The sequence below is a fragment of the Brachyistius frenatus genome, unplaced genomic scaffold (assembly GCF_029030835.1).
Source record: "Brachyistius frenatus isolate BFR_SWC_R1_liver_20210118 unplaced genomic scaffold, ASM2903083v1 Contig_49, whole genome shotgun sequence".
Classification (NCBI taxonomy): domain Eukaryota; kingdom Metazoa; phylum Chordata; class Actinopteri; family Embiotocidae; genus Brachyistius; species Brachyistius frenatus.
In genome coordinates, this window is record NW_027210648.1 from 2,397,348 (window position 1) to 2,414,855 (window position 17,508).

General features: G+C 39.6%; 1 protein-coding gene across 3 annotated transcripts in view; it reads left to right on the plus strand.

Moving 5' to 3' along the window:
• The window catches only part of gabra5 (gamma-aminobutyric acid type A receptor subunit alpha5), a 28,422-nt gene that overhangs the window by 346 nt on the left and 10,568 nt on the right, over positions 1-17,508 (plus strand). Inside the window, exons 1-6 of one of the 3 annotated variants that reach the window (XM_069704093.1) lie at positions 3,654-4,061; positions 5,080-5,164; positions 5,373-5,497; positions 7,014-7,081; positions 7,536-7,756; positions 11,110-11,192. In XM_069704093.1, the coding sequence (XP_069560194.1) occupies positions 5,082-5,164; positions 5,373-5,497; positions 7,014-7,081; positions 7,536-7,756; positions 11,110-11,192 (580 nt within the window). In that variant the 5' untranslated portion in view covers positions 3,654-4,061; positions 5,080-5,081. Of the gene's footprint in view, positions 1-3,653; positions 4,062-4,143; positions 4,259-5,079; positions 5,165-5,372; positions 5,498-7,013; positions 7,082-7,535; positions 7,757-11,109; positions 11,193-17,508 lie in introns of those variants that run through there. The other 2 variants (XM_069704094.1, XM_069704095.1) reach the window with 2 other exon arrangements.

Below are 17,508 nucleotides of genomic sequence, written 5' to 3' on the forward strand. Positions count from 1 at the left end.
TACAAACCCACAGGTCCGCTGTCCGAGGTAGCCGCATTGGTCAAATACAGTATAGTAAAAAAGAAAAAGAAAAAAAAGAAAAGAAAAGAAAAGAAGCCTAATTCCAAGTTTGAAAAATGTCTCTTTAAGTCAATGTGCGCGAGGATGTCCTCCTAATGTTTACAGGGCACGTGGCAGCCTGCATTTACAGCTGATTTAAGCAGATGTCCTGATATAAAAGCCCAAGACAGAGCACCAGTTCAATTATGTTGAGATGCAGGGGCGTGCTGAGGGATGGGTACAGGGAGGGGGGCTCCTGCCCGCATCTGACACCTTTACAAGAACAGTGTCCATGTTCAGACATTTCTGTTTCGTTTTTTGCTCTAAAGCCACACCAGAGGGACAAGTGTGCAGTATCAGCCCAGCGTGTCCCAAACTGGCCCAAATGTACTCCTAAATTGCCGCTAGGGTTTCCTTATGCAAGGTGCCTTGTTTAGCTTGCTAAGGAGAATTTTTCCCATTTAAATTTGATGACAAATTTCAACACCAATTATACCGCTGAAAACCAATACCCAAACACTTGGGAGTATTTATTTTCCAAGTCGGAGACATACAGCTTGTCATAACATTTTGCATGCTAGGGCGGCACTTGCTAACCTACAGTAGAGAGCCTTGACCAATGCACCACTTGGTGTTTACCATGTTGGTTTGCATATCAGAAAGTGTTTACATGCACCTGTTCAATTTTCAATTTGTGAATAAAAGCCCTGCGTAGAAATGCTGAAAGTTCTAAAAGTTCTATATGTATGGATAAAAGTAAAATGCGATAAAGTTCAACTGAAACTGGATTAGCGAACCCTCATCTTTTGCAGTAGTTTACTTGAAGATGATTAAGAGGCCAGTTAGCCCATTTTCTGAATTTATTTGTGAAGATGAAATACCATAATCTTCCTCCAAATGAAAAATTCATTTCAATAAAACGGGTCTTTAGTTTCTGCAGTTATTGGGTCTCCTTTGACCAGAAGCTCCAGGTAGCTGATGTTAGCTGACTCTAGCCTGCGTTAGGTTATGCATACTCTGAGATAACCAAGGCATTTCATTGACTTTATAGACCTGTTTCACAGCTGATATTTTGACTTGATTTGCAGGAAAAGCAGGGGAGGCAGATGTTGTTGATAATGGCTTTATTAATTTATGGAACATGACATGTATGTTATTTTTAATGTAATCAATTAAACTTGTAGTTTTCCAAATAATACCTTGAAAAGGACTGTTATCTACTTGTTACAGCTACATTCAAATGTTACAATATACATTAGCATAATTTTTGAACAATTTGCATAGGCATCCCTTAAAGTGTTGAAGAAATATTACTACATTTTATAAAATATAAGGGTTTTCTCTGTTCTAGAGGGGCCTACGTTGGATGTGCATGGTCAAGTCTGCCTATAAATACATTATTAATGTTTTAGGTTTAGGAAACATAGTGAAAGGGGTTTGAAAGGGGATACATTTTAAGAATTCAGGATTATTTGTGTATAAAGACATGATTTTCCTTCTCAGAGTGCCATCAACTTGACTTGTTTCTGTCGAGATTTCATGAGAATGCTCTTGGAGCTGTTTTTTTCCTGTTTGCTACAGTGTTCGCTGTAGAGGCAGAAGTTCAACACTGCTGCAGCAAATAACAGTGTGCTGGAGTTGGACTATTCCCAACAAATTTCTTCTTCTATTTATTCAAGAGATCCATACTGGTTTTCTGCCACGTCTCAGAATTATTACTCTGCAGCTTTCTACATCAGGACAGCAGTGTTTAAGGAGTGATTCTTACCTTGTATCATAGATGGCGTAAAGCTTTTTGTTCCCATCAACAGCATTCCTGCAAACAAAAAAGCAAGGCATTAATTTGTGTCCGTACAGTTCTGACTTCAACGGACTTGTTCCATGTCCCTGTTGGAGATTTGTTTCCGAGCCCAGTTTTATTGCACACTGTCAGAACAGATGCACCAGAAGGTTTTCACCTTGAGTCGAAACTCATAAAGGTCCTGCAGTTTCACAAACAATTATTTCCACTTGCACTTTTGTTGTGAAATTTGAAACAAATACAGCTGCTAAAGAGACCCTAGTTCTTGTCAGTAAATGCAGAGTGATGAAGGAGAGAGTTGTGTTTGTGCTGCTACAGGACGTGTGTGACATATCATCTCCTCCTGTAATCTGGACCACTCACCACAAAATCAGGACTCTGTTTTTCAGGTTTGTCCCACTTAAGTCAAGACCACAATAGGAAGAAAACGGAGGAAGTGTATATAAAAGTATAGCTTGTCACAAATCGAAATCCAACTGTGGTGAGAAGGGATGCAGGGATCACTGTTTTTTTTAGTCCATATAACCTCAGTGCATGGAACATGGCATCATTGCTATATATGGTAACATAAAGCTAAAAGAAACACAATCCTTTTCAGGTTTCTGTATGACTTAATTGTGTTGATTTCAATCTGATCTTTATTGTTATCCCTGTCCAGGGCGCGTTTACTTATATAGAAAAATATATCAGTGGGAATTGATGTTATAATGGCTGCAGTTTATGATTATTTTCATTAGCGACTGATCATTCAACATTGCAAAACATTAGAAAAATACTCATCACAACTTGTGAAAAAAGTGAAGTAGCTTAATTTTATGCACCACCAAACCACATAGTTACATTTAGGAAAATATCATTGTTTGAGTTTAATGTAGGTTAGACACCAAAACTACTTAATTAGGGTTACTAGAAAATCATTGTTTGGGTTTAAAAAAACAACAACGTAATTTTACGTAAGAAATATTAGTCACGTTACTTAACGTACATTTTACAAGTTAAACACGTTGCATAAGTAACTTACATTACTTAAATGAAAACCGCGTTGACTTCTGCTCTCTCCCAGACACAAACACTGGTCTCCCAGGGGACACCGCTGTGTTTGTACTGTCCGACCACCCTTACCGCCTCCCTATGCTGCTTTATCACGTTTTCTACTTCACTTTGTGTCACATGACCTCCTTGTTGGACCTTGGTCATGCGTGTACTTTTCACGCCTAGGCAAGGCAAAATGTGACCCCGACACGGTATCCTCTAGTGGAGTGACAGGTGTATTACACACTTACGTACACACGTTATCCTGGGAAAAATGTAATGTCAGTGAACAGATGTCAATAAGTTCATGCAGCCTGTAAATATCCCTCGTTGCTGGTTTTCATATCGTTCCTACTTTAGATGGTTTGATCACAAAACATTCACATCCTGCGGAACCTTTTAGGAAATTTCATCGATATAATGCAGTTACATTTGTAATGGGGATCGGTCACTGCACCGCTATAGGCCGAGCAGGTTCACCGTACCTGACTTTTTTCAATGTCATTGCATACCATTCATAACACTAGAATATTTTTGGATTGAGCAGAAACCAATTTAAACATTCTTGCGTTGATTGTTGACTTCAGTTTTGTGTTATAATTTACTGATAAAGAATTATTGAATTATGGGAGCTTTTAAGAGGCTTAATGCTGTTAAGATCCCTCTCATGGCCCTCAGTGTTACTACTGATTCTTCATCCCTTATCCCCCCCGCCCACCTTCTCTACAGCATCTCTCTCCTCCACTCTCTGTGGCCACACATCCTCCTCCTGCTTTTTCCCTCCACGCTCGCCTGCTCGAGTCCACATTCTGCTGTTGTACTTTGCCTTTGGATACAGTATTGGATTTTGTGCTAAGCTCGCTTGTGTGCCGCTTGTGTGCTGCTCGCGGCTCCTCGGAGACCAAAACCAAAGGATGGTCAGTCAGCAGAAGTGTTGGGAAGCCTTTCTTTTTTCGCTGCCAACCTTTTAATCGCTCTGGGGAGGAAACAAAGCTCGCTGACAGTCCACATCTTCTTTACCTCTTCTTCTTCTGCCCAGCTCTCTCTCTCTCTCTCTCTCTCTTTCCAATATGCAATCGTTGCGCGCAGATCGAGGTGGCGTTTGTAGGAATTGATGCCAAATAGTGAACAGCGCGATCTGCGTTTGATATATCTACGGAGAAGTTTTGACTGCGCATCGTCTTGTGTGGTAAGCTTTGGCAACTGCGGCTCGGCGCCTGTGCAGCAGAGCGTTGTTAGAGGCCAGTACAGTATGAGATGTAGTGGGGACGGGTGGGCATTGGAGGCTACAGTAGAGTATAGCCGAGGTCTGCTGCTGCTGCTGCCGCTGATAGGAAGGACCTGCAGCGGGTAGACTCGGTGATGAGAGCCGGAGCAGGAGAGGAGGTATTCTCACAGCGCATCCTCTTCGCGGGGGTTTTAGTTGGCTTGTGGGGGATCTGTGCACGACTGAGTCGTGAATGATGGGGATGCGGTGCAGGGTGCGCACAGCCACAGCACCACAGAGGGGGGCTTTAAAAGAGTCCAGCTGCGGTGCTGAAAGCAGTGTGGGATTACAGATGTGCTGGTGGGGAACCTTGGACGGAGGGTTGTAGATATATACTGTATGTACATGTGGAGGCGTTTCACATGTTCATCATCAGAGCAGATCTCAGCCTCTGTCCTGTACAGAACTTCATTAGTGAAATTGAGGAGAGGCTCAGTTGCAGTGAGATGAATGGGCTGTGGGAGGGGGTCCAACAAAGAAGAGACACAATGGGTCCCCTGAGAAAAAGGAACGAAGCACTTTGTATTATCATCTTTTTTTTTTTACATCTGCAGGTTTTCTTGTTGCCTTGTAGGAAGGCAGATGACAACTGTATATGGGCACATGGAGATGGATGATAACATGATACTGTCAGCACATTCCTGTGCGTTTGCTTTCTTGAATTAGTCCTGATAAAGATTTATTGAACACACTCCCACATGCATGCTGAGTTTCTGCAGGGCTACATTGCGGCTGAAGATGCCAAATCCTGAAGCCTCTGATTTATTTGTTATTGTTCAGTATCCACAGTAAAGCTGGGTGGACACGGCCACCTGTACATTTAAATAATTGTGAAACCTAATTTCTTTTCATGTTTCTGCTTTAATCTGAGCTAAAAGTGCTGATGAAAAGAAAAAGACAGATACTGTAGTTTTAAATAAGTGAGTGTGTGTGCTTTCAGGAATGGGCGATGGAATGTGCAACGGCTTTGCAATGAGACGTCTGTGGTTCTGTGTCCTGCTTGTGAGCATCACCTGCCGTCTGAGGTAAGGAACTGACTCCTGTAAGTGTAAAGGCACACTTTGAACAATTAACCGTTTAATATATTTAAACTGTTTCTGTAATATTTGCTTAATTGATTTCAGTCAGATTGTTTTTTAGAGCCAGTTAGTGTTCTTTTAAGTTTGCTTTACGTTGTCTTTTTCTGATCCATTTGACTCTAAAGTCTGTGTTTAAAAATCCTCTTTCATGCAGCCTCTCCCAGGATGTGACTGGAACTCCCAAAGAGGCCGAATTAAATGACAACATTACCATTTTCACACGCATTCTGGACGGACTGCTGGACGGTTATGACAACAGACTCCGCCCCGGACTGGGAGGTAAGCCCGCTAAATAAAAAACCTCCACACCTCTGACATCTTACTAATTAATACAGTCCCACCTATACGAGGTGAGAACTGATTACGCCGTTATGGAAATGTCTTGGAGGGTTTCTCGTCTAATGCACAACTAATACAGAGAGCTGTGATGACAGAAAAAGCCCTTTAGTCCTCAGAGAACAACATCTGCTCATCCCAGACCAGGCAAATGTTTGGGTAATCAGGAGACAAAGACACATGATCACCTGTTCAGGCCTCCTCTAAGTATGATTTACTGGCTCTGTGAACACACTGATGCTCGCGGCATGCTGCTGTGACCTTGAGGAAGCCGGTGGTTACAGTAGGTTCTTTGTTCTTTGTCCTTTTGTTTTACACCATTAAATGATTATATTCCAAACTCTATGTAAAGAATTATACTCCACTGAGCTGCTCTAACAACATACATCTGATGATCAAGTTGAGTTTAAGACCCTTAAAGGCCCTGTAAGCACTTCACATATCAATTGTTATGAAACAGAATCTCTTTTTTTTTTTTTATTCTGGACACTCAAAACCTTTTTTTTAAGAACATTTTCTTTAACTGTTGTTTTTCGTGCGACCACTAGGAGTCACTAAAGTCTGCTTAAAGTTTTAATTTGAGGATTGAGACTATGCTGATGTTTTGGTTTTTGAAGTGCAAGCTCACCTCAGTCTGGACATTTGTAGCTCATACTGACTTTTTATAAAAGTTTTACTAGAAGAGATAGTTTATTTTAAAGTGAAGGATGTTTTTTTTTTCTCCGGCAGGCTGTAATCTTTACATTCATGTGTGTGTCTTCCTCTGGGTGTTTTTCACTCTTTCAGTGAGAGCTTGTTTTCTTCCTGACACAGATTCAAGTGTTTGTCATACAACAGTTCCTGAACAACATTAAAGTGTTAAAATCTGATCATGCACTGTGTTCAAAATGGCAGGGCTTCATCTGAACTTAGTTTTTGAAGGATGGATTGTCAAACAAATTATAGTTTGACATTTTCTTTCAACAACTTAACTTTAGCAAATCACACCCATATCTAGAGAAAGTGTAATTATATATCTATCTAGATAGAATAAATTCCAGGTTTGGGAATTTGATTTACATTTGATTTGTATTATCCGCATTCCATTTTTGCAAAAAAAAAAATACAAAATAAAGCTTTTTTTAATTTTATTTTTTTACAATGAACATGTGAAATGACAAAGGCATCTGTAAATGACAAGGTAATAGAAAAAAATGTAAACCACACTTGGGTATTTCATGAAGATTTTCAGAACAATCTAATATCCTTCAGAGCACAGAAAGTCTAGCACAAAATATATGAACTGTAATATACAGAAAGGTTTGATGTTACAGTTTGTTAAAGGGTATTTGTAAAAAAACAAATTTAAAAAATCCATCAGGTCTTTATATTTAGAACAGATGTTCTTGATAATCATTTATGCACCTAACCAAAAATAACATTGCTGTAAAGGCTCATCATGTTCTATCTGTTCTCACAGAGAAGGTGACGGAGATCAAAACCAACATCTTTGTCACAAGCTTTGGACCAGTCTCTGACACGGAGATGGTGAGAAAATCCTTTGATTAACTTATTGATTCAAAATCTTTTTTTTTTTTTTTTTTTTTTACATAATGTAACCCACTGTATCAATTGACTTTTAAAGGCTCCAAAAATTGCATTGCAATACACAAAATACATTTAAAATTTCTTTTATGGGTCATTACATAAGATCAAAAATCGGACTTTTGCATTAATCACAGTACAAACGTGTAAAAAAAAATTATATGATATGGCTGTATGATTAAAATTTACATTACATAATTACAGCTAAATGTATTCCACCTCACCAGCACCCTGATCTTAAAAAAAGCACTTTGTGTTTGGATTAACTTCTTTTTAGGCAACATAATGTGTTATCCTACCTCCTTTATCCTCTAAACAAACAGCTGAACTCTTTTATCATGCGTCACATCATCTCTCTCATATTTATGGGACTGAACAATGTGCTGTTTCTCTGCAGGAATACACCATCGACGTATTCTTTCGTCAGAGCTGGAAAGACGAGCGTCTTTGCTTTAAAGGCCCGATGGAAATGCTTCCCTTGAACAATCTCCTTGCCAGCAACATCTGGACCCCCGACACCTTCTTCCTCAACGGGAAGAAGTCCATCGCACACAACATGACTACACCAAACAAGCTGCTGCGGCTCAAAGACGACGGGACTCTCCTCTACACCATGAGGTATCGAGAAAAACATTTATTTTCCAATCGGTGGTCTTATATTTAATACACCGACTCATAAGAGCTGAGTAGTGCCGTTTGGAGATATTGTGTAACCCAGTTTGAACTGGAGAGATGACTAAAGCCTCCATCAGCCTGCAATACTTCATTGGTAATGGTTTTGAAGACCCCTGCTGCACTAATACAGCCCACACACTCATACTACATGTCTCAGTGGTGCAATGATGCGTCATCATGTTGTCCTCACGACTTATACTGGAGGTCAGGGGAACTTGAAATGTTTGCTTTGACCCGTTGCTTTGTCGTCCTCACTCTGTGATCCTCTACTATTAACTGTCACCAGAGAACCAGCAAAGCAGCATTGCCTGTTCTGTTTATTAATGCTTTTAACACTCAGTCCCAGTCCATCAAAGGATGGATAAACATATGAGCTGCAACAGACAGGTGCTGAGTACATCCTGTTTGCAGTTTCTGTTGTCTTAAGAGTTGAAAGCTTAATTTTTCTCTCATTATTCGTGCCCAGAATGGCTTATGGATGCATAATAGATTAGAGTCTGAGATATATCCCAGATAGAACCATCTCATTTACTTCCACTTTCATTTCAGTGCTGTGTCATCATCTTATCAGGACAATAAATCCTCCAAATCAAATATTAACAAAGGAAGTTTGAGGAAATGGACATGGCTGCATGTCAAAAATTATTATTGATCCACTCACTTTTGAAATTGCCACAAATCTGCAGTACATTTGCCAACGCTGGGAGCCATTAGAAACGGCTCCTTCACGACGGCCCGTTAATGCGTTTGTGTTCTGGGAACGGGGTTATTAGAGAAACATTTCATGCATGCATTACTCTCCTCTCCTGCGTCAGTCGAGTGCTGTGGTGTGCGGCGCCCTGGCTACTCTTCCACGAGAATGTCTCTCAGAGGAAACATAGCGTTTCCATCCGGGCAGTGCAGAACAATATATTTCAGAATAGATCACAATAATTTACTGTTGATCTGGAAACCTGTGTGAAATAACACGAATGGCAGCAGTTGTCCTTTTTTGTACGAGCTGGTAATGTACCTTCTAGTCTGCACTGTCGTTATTGGTCATTATGATTTATTAAGGGCCAGCACTGAATATATTTGACTAATTAAAGCCAGTCAGAGCTGCCCATTTACTCCAAAGTCCCACTGTGGATATTAGTCATGGTCAGAAAAATGTCAGAGTGATGAAAAGCAAGACTAACGCCCTGATGGCCTGGATATCACGGTCTAGTCTTACACAGTTATAATAATACGCCTCTTGTGAGTAATTCATCTCAATTAAAGACAACATGAAACAACAGCTACTGAAACTACTGACACTGAATCAGCAGGAACTATGACACAATCATTTCAGTGGTGTTGTTGCTATTTTAAGAAACAGTCCAGGGCTGCAGCTAATACTTATTTTTAGTGATTTTATTGATCAATCAGTTCACTGTTTTGTCTATAGAATGTCATGATGTCGTGAGATATGGTTGTTATAATTTCACACAGCCAAAGGTGCCATATTCATATTATGTGACTGACAGATAGTGATTCTCACTTTTGAAAACTGGAATCAATCAATATTTGATATTTTACTTCAAAATATAAATCAATGCCAAGTGCCAAGTACTTGGCACAGAGAGACACAAAAACAGTGCAAACTAAATCCCTCAGTTAAGCTTTAGGTAGTCGTCCACTAGGGGGAGATGTACTGTCGGACATAACTCAGACCTCCAGAACAGCACAGCAAGCAGTGATGGATTATTATACAGCATAATATTGCACCTTCAGTAGAATACAGAGAATTCCATTAGTATTTATCTTCTCCTTCTCACATATCGATGCTCGTGTGTGTTTATGTGCAGAATTATTTCACTAAAACAGCTGAGACAGCAGATGTCCTCCAATATAATGAAATCCCTTGTTTTTTATTGTGTCGGTGTTATACAGTATGAGGTGTTTGTGGTGGACGACGTACTCAGACTCTTTACTTAAATACAAGTAGCAAGAACAAAGTATCTCATTACAAGTTAAAGTCCTGCATCATTGGTGAAAGAAAAATAGCCCTTATTTAATTTTATATTACTATTTAATATGATATTATATTCTAGTTATAGATACATGTAAGCAGGACTTTAAAGTCTTATTCTAAAAAGTCAAACAGTTGCAAATAAAGGTTTGTTTCAAGTCTTTATTGAAGCTATATGTTGTTTACACAGATTAGATCAAATCCCAGGATTCAATGCTTTTACTGCACATATTTTATTAAACAGACCTATGATGGATGTCTTGTGCAACACTTCATACAAAGTTTCACAACATTTTGTCTGACATGTTTGGTATGTTTGGAAAGTTTTGTGGGTTTGGTTTCACAGTTTAAGTTTCATGCATCAGCGGGTTGTTGCATATTAAGGACTTTTTAATCTACTGCGATCCATCATATTTTACATGTTGATCATATGATTTGTATGTTTAATTAGATATGTGATAGACGAACAAAAAGGACTAAAAAGTCAAATGTTTTCCTTTGAATTAAAGTGGAGTAAAAACAGAGTAGAAGAAAAATTTAAATACTGAAGTGCATCTTTGTTTCAAAATGAAAGACCAGGCTGGCATTTACTTTTCCTGTTTTTAAATCCCATCTTAAAACACATCGTTATTTTTTAGCTTTGGAATGAGAAGGTTTTTGTTGTTTTGTATTATTAGTTTTTGCTTTTATTAGTTGCAGAGCACTTGTTTGTTTTTAAATGTGTTTTACAAAAATGTTGACTTGACAGGACTTGGCCAGTTTAACCTTTGTATTATACTGTGATATCATAGCGTGACTGTTTGAATTATAGTCAGCTCTGACTGTTCCCAATGTGTCCAGCAGAGGGCAGCATTACCTAAGGCTGTGAGGTTCACTAACCGTCTGGGTGGAGTTCTCACATTAAATCCACTACAGGAGCTCATATGTTGTCCTCTTTCTGTTTAAGCTTCATCTTTTTTATTTTTATTTATCTGTGCTTAATTGATATTCCCGAATCTCAAGCTGACTTTCACACACATGGTTGCATCATTGTTCTCAGACAGGCGTCCCCACGAGTCCCTCTTGTGGTCCACTTGCTTACTGCTCTGTGCTTTTTACTCTTGCTAATTATCTCGCACACACTAATAAAAAACAAACTATAAATTTTGACTGTTACTTACTGTTTACAAAATGAAACACAACCACAATGAAATAACCACTGATGATAAGGCAATATGTTTATGACAGAATATAATCATGACGAGGATGTTTTATTTTACATTGTCAGCTCATTTTCTGACTTTGGATGTTTGACTTCTTCTTTCAGGCTGACTATCTCAGCAGAATGTCCCATGCAGCTGGAGGATTTCCCAATGGACGCCCACGCTTGTCCCCTAAAATTTGGAAGCTGTGAGTAAACACACCGCTCAGCAAATGCATCCACTGCGTAACAACATTTAATAATGCAGGAAAAGGTAAAGTGTGAATGATGCATGTCAGCAGTCGAGACACCAGCGTCACTGCAAGTGTTATCAAACCTTTCCCAAAAGACATGTGAGAGAAGCAGCATGTAGTTTGAGTTTCAGTGCCTTTATCTGTGCAGAGGACAAAGGGGTGGATGTACCTCGGTGTGTTTGACAGCCCGTGTCCCTCAGGTGCAGAGCTATTGTTGTGGTGGTGCAGGAGATAGCCATGTAGACATTGACACACTACTCCTGATTAAGCCATTAATCAACATGTCAGGGCTGCTCTCCTGCATCCTTCAGCGCCTCAACGACATTTAATGGGAAATATTTGAAACAGATACACACACACAATGGAAACGAGTAGAGGCACACACACACACACACACACACACACACACACACACACACACACACACACACACACACACACACACACACACACACACACACACACACACACACACACACACACACACACACACCAAACCTACATGTACCACCAAGGTAACCTTTAAAAATACCCTGAACATAAACAGCTGAACAGTTTGTGCCCAGCCTTCCTCATGGCTCCTAAGCCGGTCAGGTTGGCTCACACAGATGCACTGGCACAAAAATGGGGATCTCCTGTCATGTAAGCTTAAAATTAGCATTTGAGGTCTTCCCTGCCGCTGACGTATGGAGGGTTATCTCGGGCCGCAATACTCTTTTGGCTCAGGATGCCGAGCTGCACTTGCCGCCCGCTGACACTTAGCCACTCCCACGCCTACTTTGCTCACCTCAACCCCCAGCTGAGACCGTGGACAGCGATAATCAGAGCAGGTGTCTCAGACTACATTGGTTCCCGTTTTTGATGCCAAGCTACGTGTTGTCCATTAACTCATCAGGGAGCCCAGAAAGTAAAAACCGCCTTGAATTAATTACGTGAAGTGTAAATACAGAAACGTATTCCTGGTACCCTGAAGTTTCATTGGAACTGGAGTGATAGATGACTTTAATTTACTTTAATTGAATTCTACTTTATTTAACCCTATAAGGGCAAACGTATGAAGCAGTTCACCGCTAACAAGTAAAAGAGGCCAAAATGGATATGTTTTTATGTTAATTTTCAGGTTGTACATTAAAAAAAAAGCTCAGTAAAAGAATGAAAATGTAAAAGTATATATTGCAAAAAAGTCTTTCAAACCAATACACGTAAAAAGTAAATCAATATGTTATTATAAATAACCCAAAGTATCTACAGAATGCAGAAATAACAAGGCTGTACAAACACATCAATATGGTTGAATGGGTATATGTTGTCATGTAATTCTAGAGGCATGCACTTTATTTATATTTAAACAGTGTTAACGAACTGTGCGGTTACAGTGGAGGTGAAAAAGTTGCATACGTGGCTAACTTCAGAATAAGAGGCACCAAATAATGACTTTTTAAATGTGATAGGAAAATGTAGAACATGTGAGGTTCTCCGTTGGAAAAGTTCCTGTGCTTGTATATCCTGTTTTCTCCGACTCCATTAACCCCAGCTAATCCTTTGACCTGATGGACAGCAGCTCTCGCCCATGAGCTCAACACTCCCACAGCAACAGCAGACCTCTTCTTTGTGTTAATCACCTCTCATGGACTGAACTTTAGTATCACCAGTCTCTGCCTACTGTACCTACATAGTTGTAGCTCAGGCACAATTGGAATTAAGTGCGTGATTGATAGAAAGTGTTTGAATTAGGTTTACACATGGCTATATACACCAAAGTTGTGTCTATTGTATTTTCAGTTATCTGTTTCCTCCTCTTTTTTTTTTTTTACTATGCTAATCTTATCACTTCCCCCATTTAAATCTCATAACCTTTCCACATTTTATTACAGATTGCAATATCCACCGTCACATTTATCTTATTTTATTCTCCAGAGTCAGACAAAAGAGAAAAAGTACTGAATACTACTGTCTGTGTGAAGCTACAACCGGGAGACATCAGCTAAGCCGAGCAACAAACTAGAGTCAGGGGGAAACAAGAAAGCTTCCCACCAGCAACTCCAAAGCTCACCAATACGTCCTACATTTCTTTAATCCGCACAAAAATAGTTCAAAAAGGATATGTTGTGGTTTTATGTTGTACTTTTTGTTTTTGTTTCGATAACTATGTCCCTCTGCTTCTAACCTTCATGCTAATGCAAGCAAACAGTCTCAGGTTAGTGTAAAGTTCAGCAGACAGACACAGAGAGGTTTCTTACCTCTTAGTGAACACACATTCTGATATTTAGGTGGATTTACAGAAATGATTCATTAATTACAATGCATTAACCTTCAAATATGGTTTGTTACATTGAAAAACATACAGGTACTAATTTAAAAACCTCGTGCAAACATCTCAATACAATATTCCTCCCGTGTAGCCAAGTATCTATACTGGCGACTCTGTGTCTGTCCTGGCCTTATTATATTTAGATGATATCATGGTACAATGCTAATTTTGATATTGTGTTCTCACAGGTTTCTTCATAGCTGAAATAATGGCTTTCATCTCACAAATGAATAGAGGAAGCCCACCTCACGCACCTGTAAATGACCTGAAATGCAAATAGAAAACAAAATGAGACATAATTGTCTCATTTCCAGACAGATTGCATAACGGGTGCAAAAAAAAAAATTGGAAACTTTTGGAAGGAACACGCATTTTAGTACCCGTTATTTGAGATCTTAGTCAATCAGGCCTTAAGTGTGTGTAAATGGGTGAACAGTAGGGAAACGCTTGGTAAGTTCAGACCATTTAGCAAACGTTTTTGTCTGGCATTGCAAACAACTTTTAATGTAATGGAAAAGGCTTATAGAGTGATAACGACACTCGGAACCATTGCATTTGCTTGTACTTGCTTATACTTTTATCTACGTTTTGTCCATGGAGCTACTGTATTAATAGAAAAGTTGAATAGTGCGGGAAGTAGAGTTCGATGAGAAAATCAATACTACACTCATGCCACAATATAATCCAGTCAGCATGAAGACAGGAAACAGCAGGGCTGGCTCTCCTGACGGCAACAAAATCCACCTACCAGCACCTCTAAAGTTCAATAATTAAAACGTTACATGATTTAATTAAGTGTTTAAAAAAAAAAGCACATTTATTGCATTACAGGGGAATTTTATGCTTGACTATTTATTAGCTAGAAGCAATGACTTCCTGGATTTTTGTCATCACTGAGGTTGCCTCTCAACCAGCTGCAACCTATAAAATATATGCTGGGTATCTTCTTCAACTTGATTATAAATCTGAGGTTATTTTGGTTTACAAGATTATACTTGAATCTGCAGTGTTACAGATGATGATTACATTCAATATAGAAGAAATTCATTGTCATTGTGCACAATGAAATCAATATCAACTGGTTGATTTTATAGTTTTATCGCTATGATTTAGATTTAGATTTGATTTTATAGTTAAAACTTTATACATGTTTACAAGTAATACATAAGACAGGAATAAGATAAGAAATATAAAATATCAGTAATATAAAAGTAAACAATCTTAGCCGTATAAATCCAAATAAAGAGAATGCATTTTTTACTACCTCTATTATACATTCTGTAATTTATTGCTTTGCCCTGTACTTTCTGTTGTACATTTCTATCTATCTATCTGTCTGTCTATCTATCTATCTATCTATCTATCTATCTATCTATCTATCTATCTATCTATCTATCTATCTATCTATCTATCTATCTATCTATCTATCTATCTATTATCTATCTATCTATCCATCCATCCATCCATCCATCCATCCATCCATCCATCCATCCATCCATCCATCCATCCATCCATCCATCCATCCATCCATCCATCTATCTATAGGCAATAAATACAAATATAAAATACAACTGATATCAGAGTGTAAAATGCATCAGCAGTAAAGGTGTGGTCTAACAGATGTGAAGTGATGGTGTATTGGGGTGTTGAATGATGTATGTGTGTGTGTGGTGCAGCAATACTGCACGTAATCAGTGGCTTGAATCGACATGTGAGTAAATATTGCACATACTTCAGTGATAGCAGCACATCACGTCTGCCAGACGGATGTGATGTCTGAGTTCAGTAGAGCCACAGCTTTTGGGAAGAAGCTGCCTTTCAATCTGTTTGTGCATGTGCAGATTGACCTGGAGCACCTGTCGGAGGGGAGGAGCTTAAAACAGATGGTGTCCACGGTGTGTCATGTCTTTTGTAAAGTTATTAGCTCTTGTCACACAGGTGTGATGGCAGTTCTGTTTTCACAAAATGCTGAAGTTTAGTTTTTTTGATAGCTTTGGTGCGGCTGCTGTCATATAGTTTGTTGGGATGCTGTCTGTAAAAGTTGACGAGCAGCTTTTCAGGGGTATTCTCAAGAAAATAAAGGCATTGTTGTGCCCTAACCACCACTGCTGAGGTGTTATATGCCCAGGAGAGGTCCTCTGTGATGCTGACTCTAAGAAACTTTAAGATAGAGACTCTCTTCACAGCCTATGCGTTGATGGAGACGGGACTGTTTGGTCTTCTTGGCAGTCCCAAAATAGTTTTTTTTATTGTTTAAAACCAGGTTTTTGCTGTGCATCAATTTCGAAATGTCCTCCCTCCACTATCATTGTAGTCTGAAACAAGCCTAATGACTGTTGAATTATCTGCAAACCTATCAATATGGTTTGAGTTGTGAAGGGATTGGCAGTAAAGCTTGAGGAGTGCATAAAGCAGGGGGCTCAGCACAGAGCCCTGGAGGATGCCAGCGTTTAGGATGAAGGTGGAGAAAGTGTGTTTGCACAGTCTGCGGGCAATTAATGAGGGAGTCCAGTGTCCAGGTGCATGTTGAGGGAGTTAGTCCTTGGTTGTGTAGTCTGTGGACCAGTTCCCTCAGTATGATGGTGTTAAACACTGAGTTGTAGTCCACAAAGAGCATGCTGATGCAGGTGTTGTATCTCTCCAGGTGGAGTAACCAACTGTTGCTGGTATAGATCAGGTTGGACAGTATCTTTGATGAGGGTGAGTACCAGTCATTCAAAATATTTTGAGATGATACGGGTGAGAGCAACTGATGGAAAGTCACTGGCACAGAAATAAAAAGAGGAGCACAAAGCTGCTCCTTCATTTCGGTCACTGTATCAAACTGACTGCCAAGAAGTTTGGCTGCTGTTTTTGATGCTGAATTAAATTTAAAGAAAAACTTTAATCTCTAATATTTACTGCTATGATGAATAAAGTACTTGACCGTTTGAGTGACAAGCATAAAACTCTCTTTTCCATCTTGTCCAGAACGCAGCAGCAACACATTCAACCGAACGATGTGACCCTCAGTCTTTGATTACACTGGATTAAAGTTAATTTTGTATGTTACTTTTAAAGCAGTGAATGGCTTAGTCATTGCATAATGCGTCGTTTATCGTTCAGTGTTGCAAGTGTTGCCTTGACCTCCAGACGAAGCTCTCTGGACAGTTTAAGTGTGGACCAAATCACGAGGAGTGCGAGGAAATGAATTGTCAGTGATGTTTTCCAGGCTCTGCTCATACAGACAGTAAATGCGTGACATGGTCTGTTTCTACAAAGACTTGTTTGAGACAATGTGGGGAGTCTTTCAGACCATAATCCACCGACTGGCTGACTGAGGTCAATCTAAATCAATCTAAATTCTGACACCACAGTTGCTGGATTAGTGCAATTCTGTCAGATTGGATGCTGCACTGTGCTACGATTGAGACACACACACACACACACACACACACACACACACACACACACACACACACACACACACACACACACACACACACACACACACACACACACACACACACACACACACACACACACACACACACACACACACAGATTTAGTGCATCTACTGTACAGTATGTGTGGAGTTTGAACTACAGTACTTTTGCATTTTGCAGAGGTTTCTTGTTCCCAGAATGAACCAATGAATGAAAGGCTGAGTTTTTAAAAACATCCGCTTGAAGCAGCGGCAGCAAACAGAATCTCTGCTGTGCTTCAACACTGAGTCCGACCGCGTCAATCTGTCGCTCTGTGCCAACATTCACACATAACATCATACTATTAGTAACATCTGTGTATTGTGATACACTCAAACTGATTACATCAGATCCAAACACGAGCTCTTAACAATGACACCAAGTTAATCTCTGTGTAATGAAGCAAAGTGGGTGAAATGTCAAATGTTGTATCGCAGCCACGCCATGTAAATGTCTTCAAAGCCGAGGAGTAGAGACCCCTGGGGAAATCTGGCT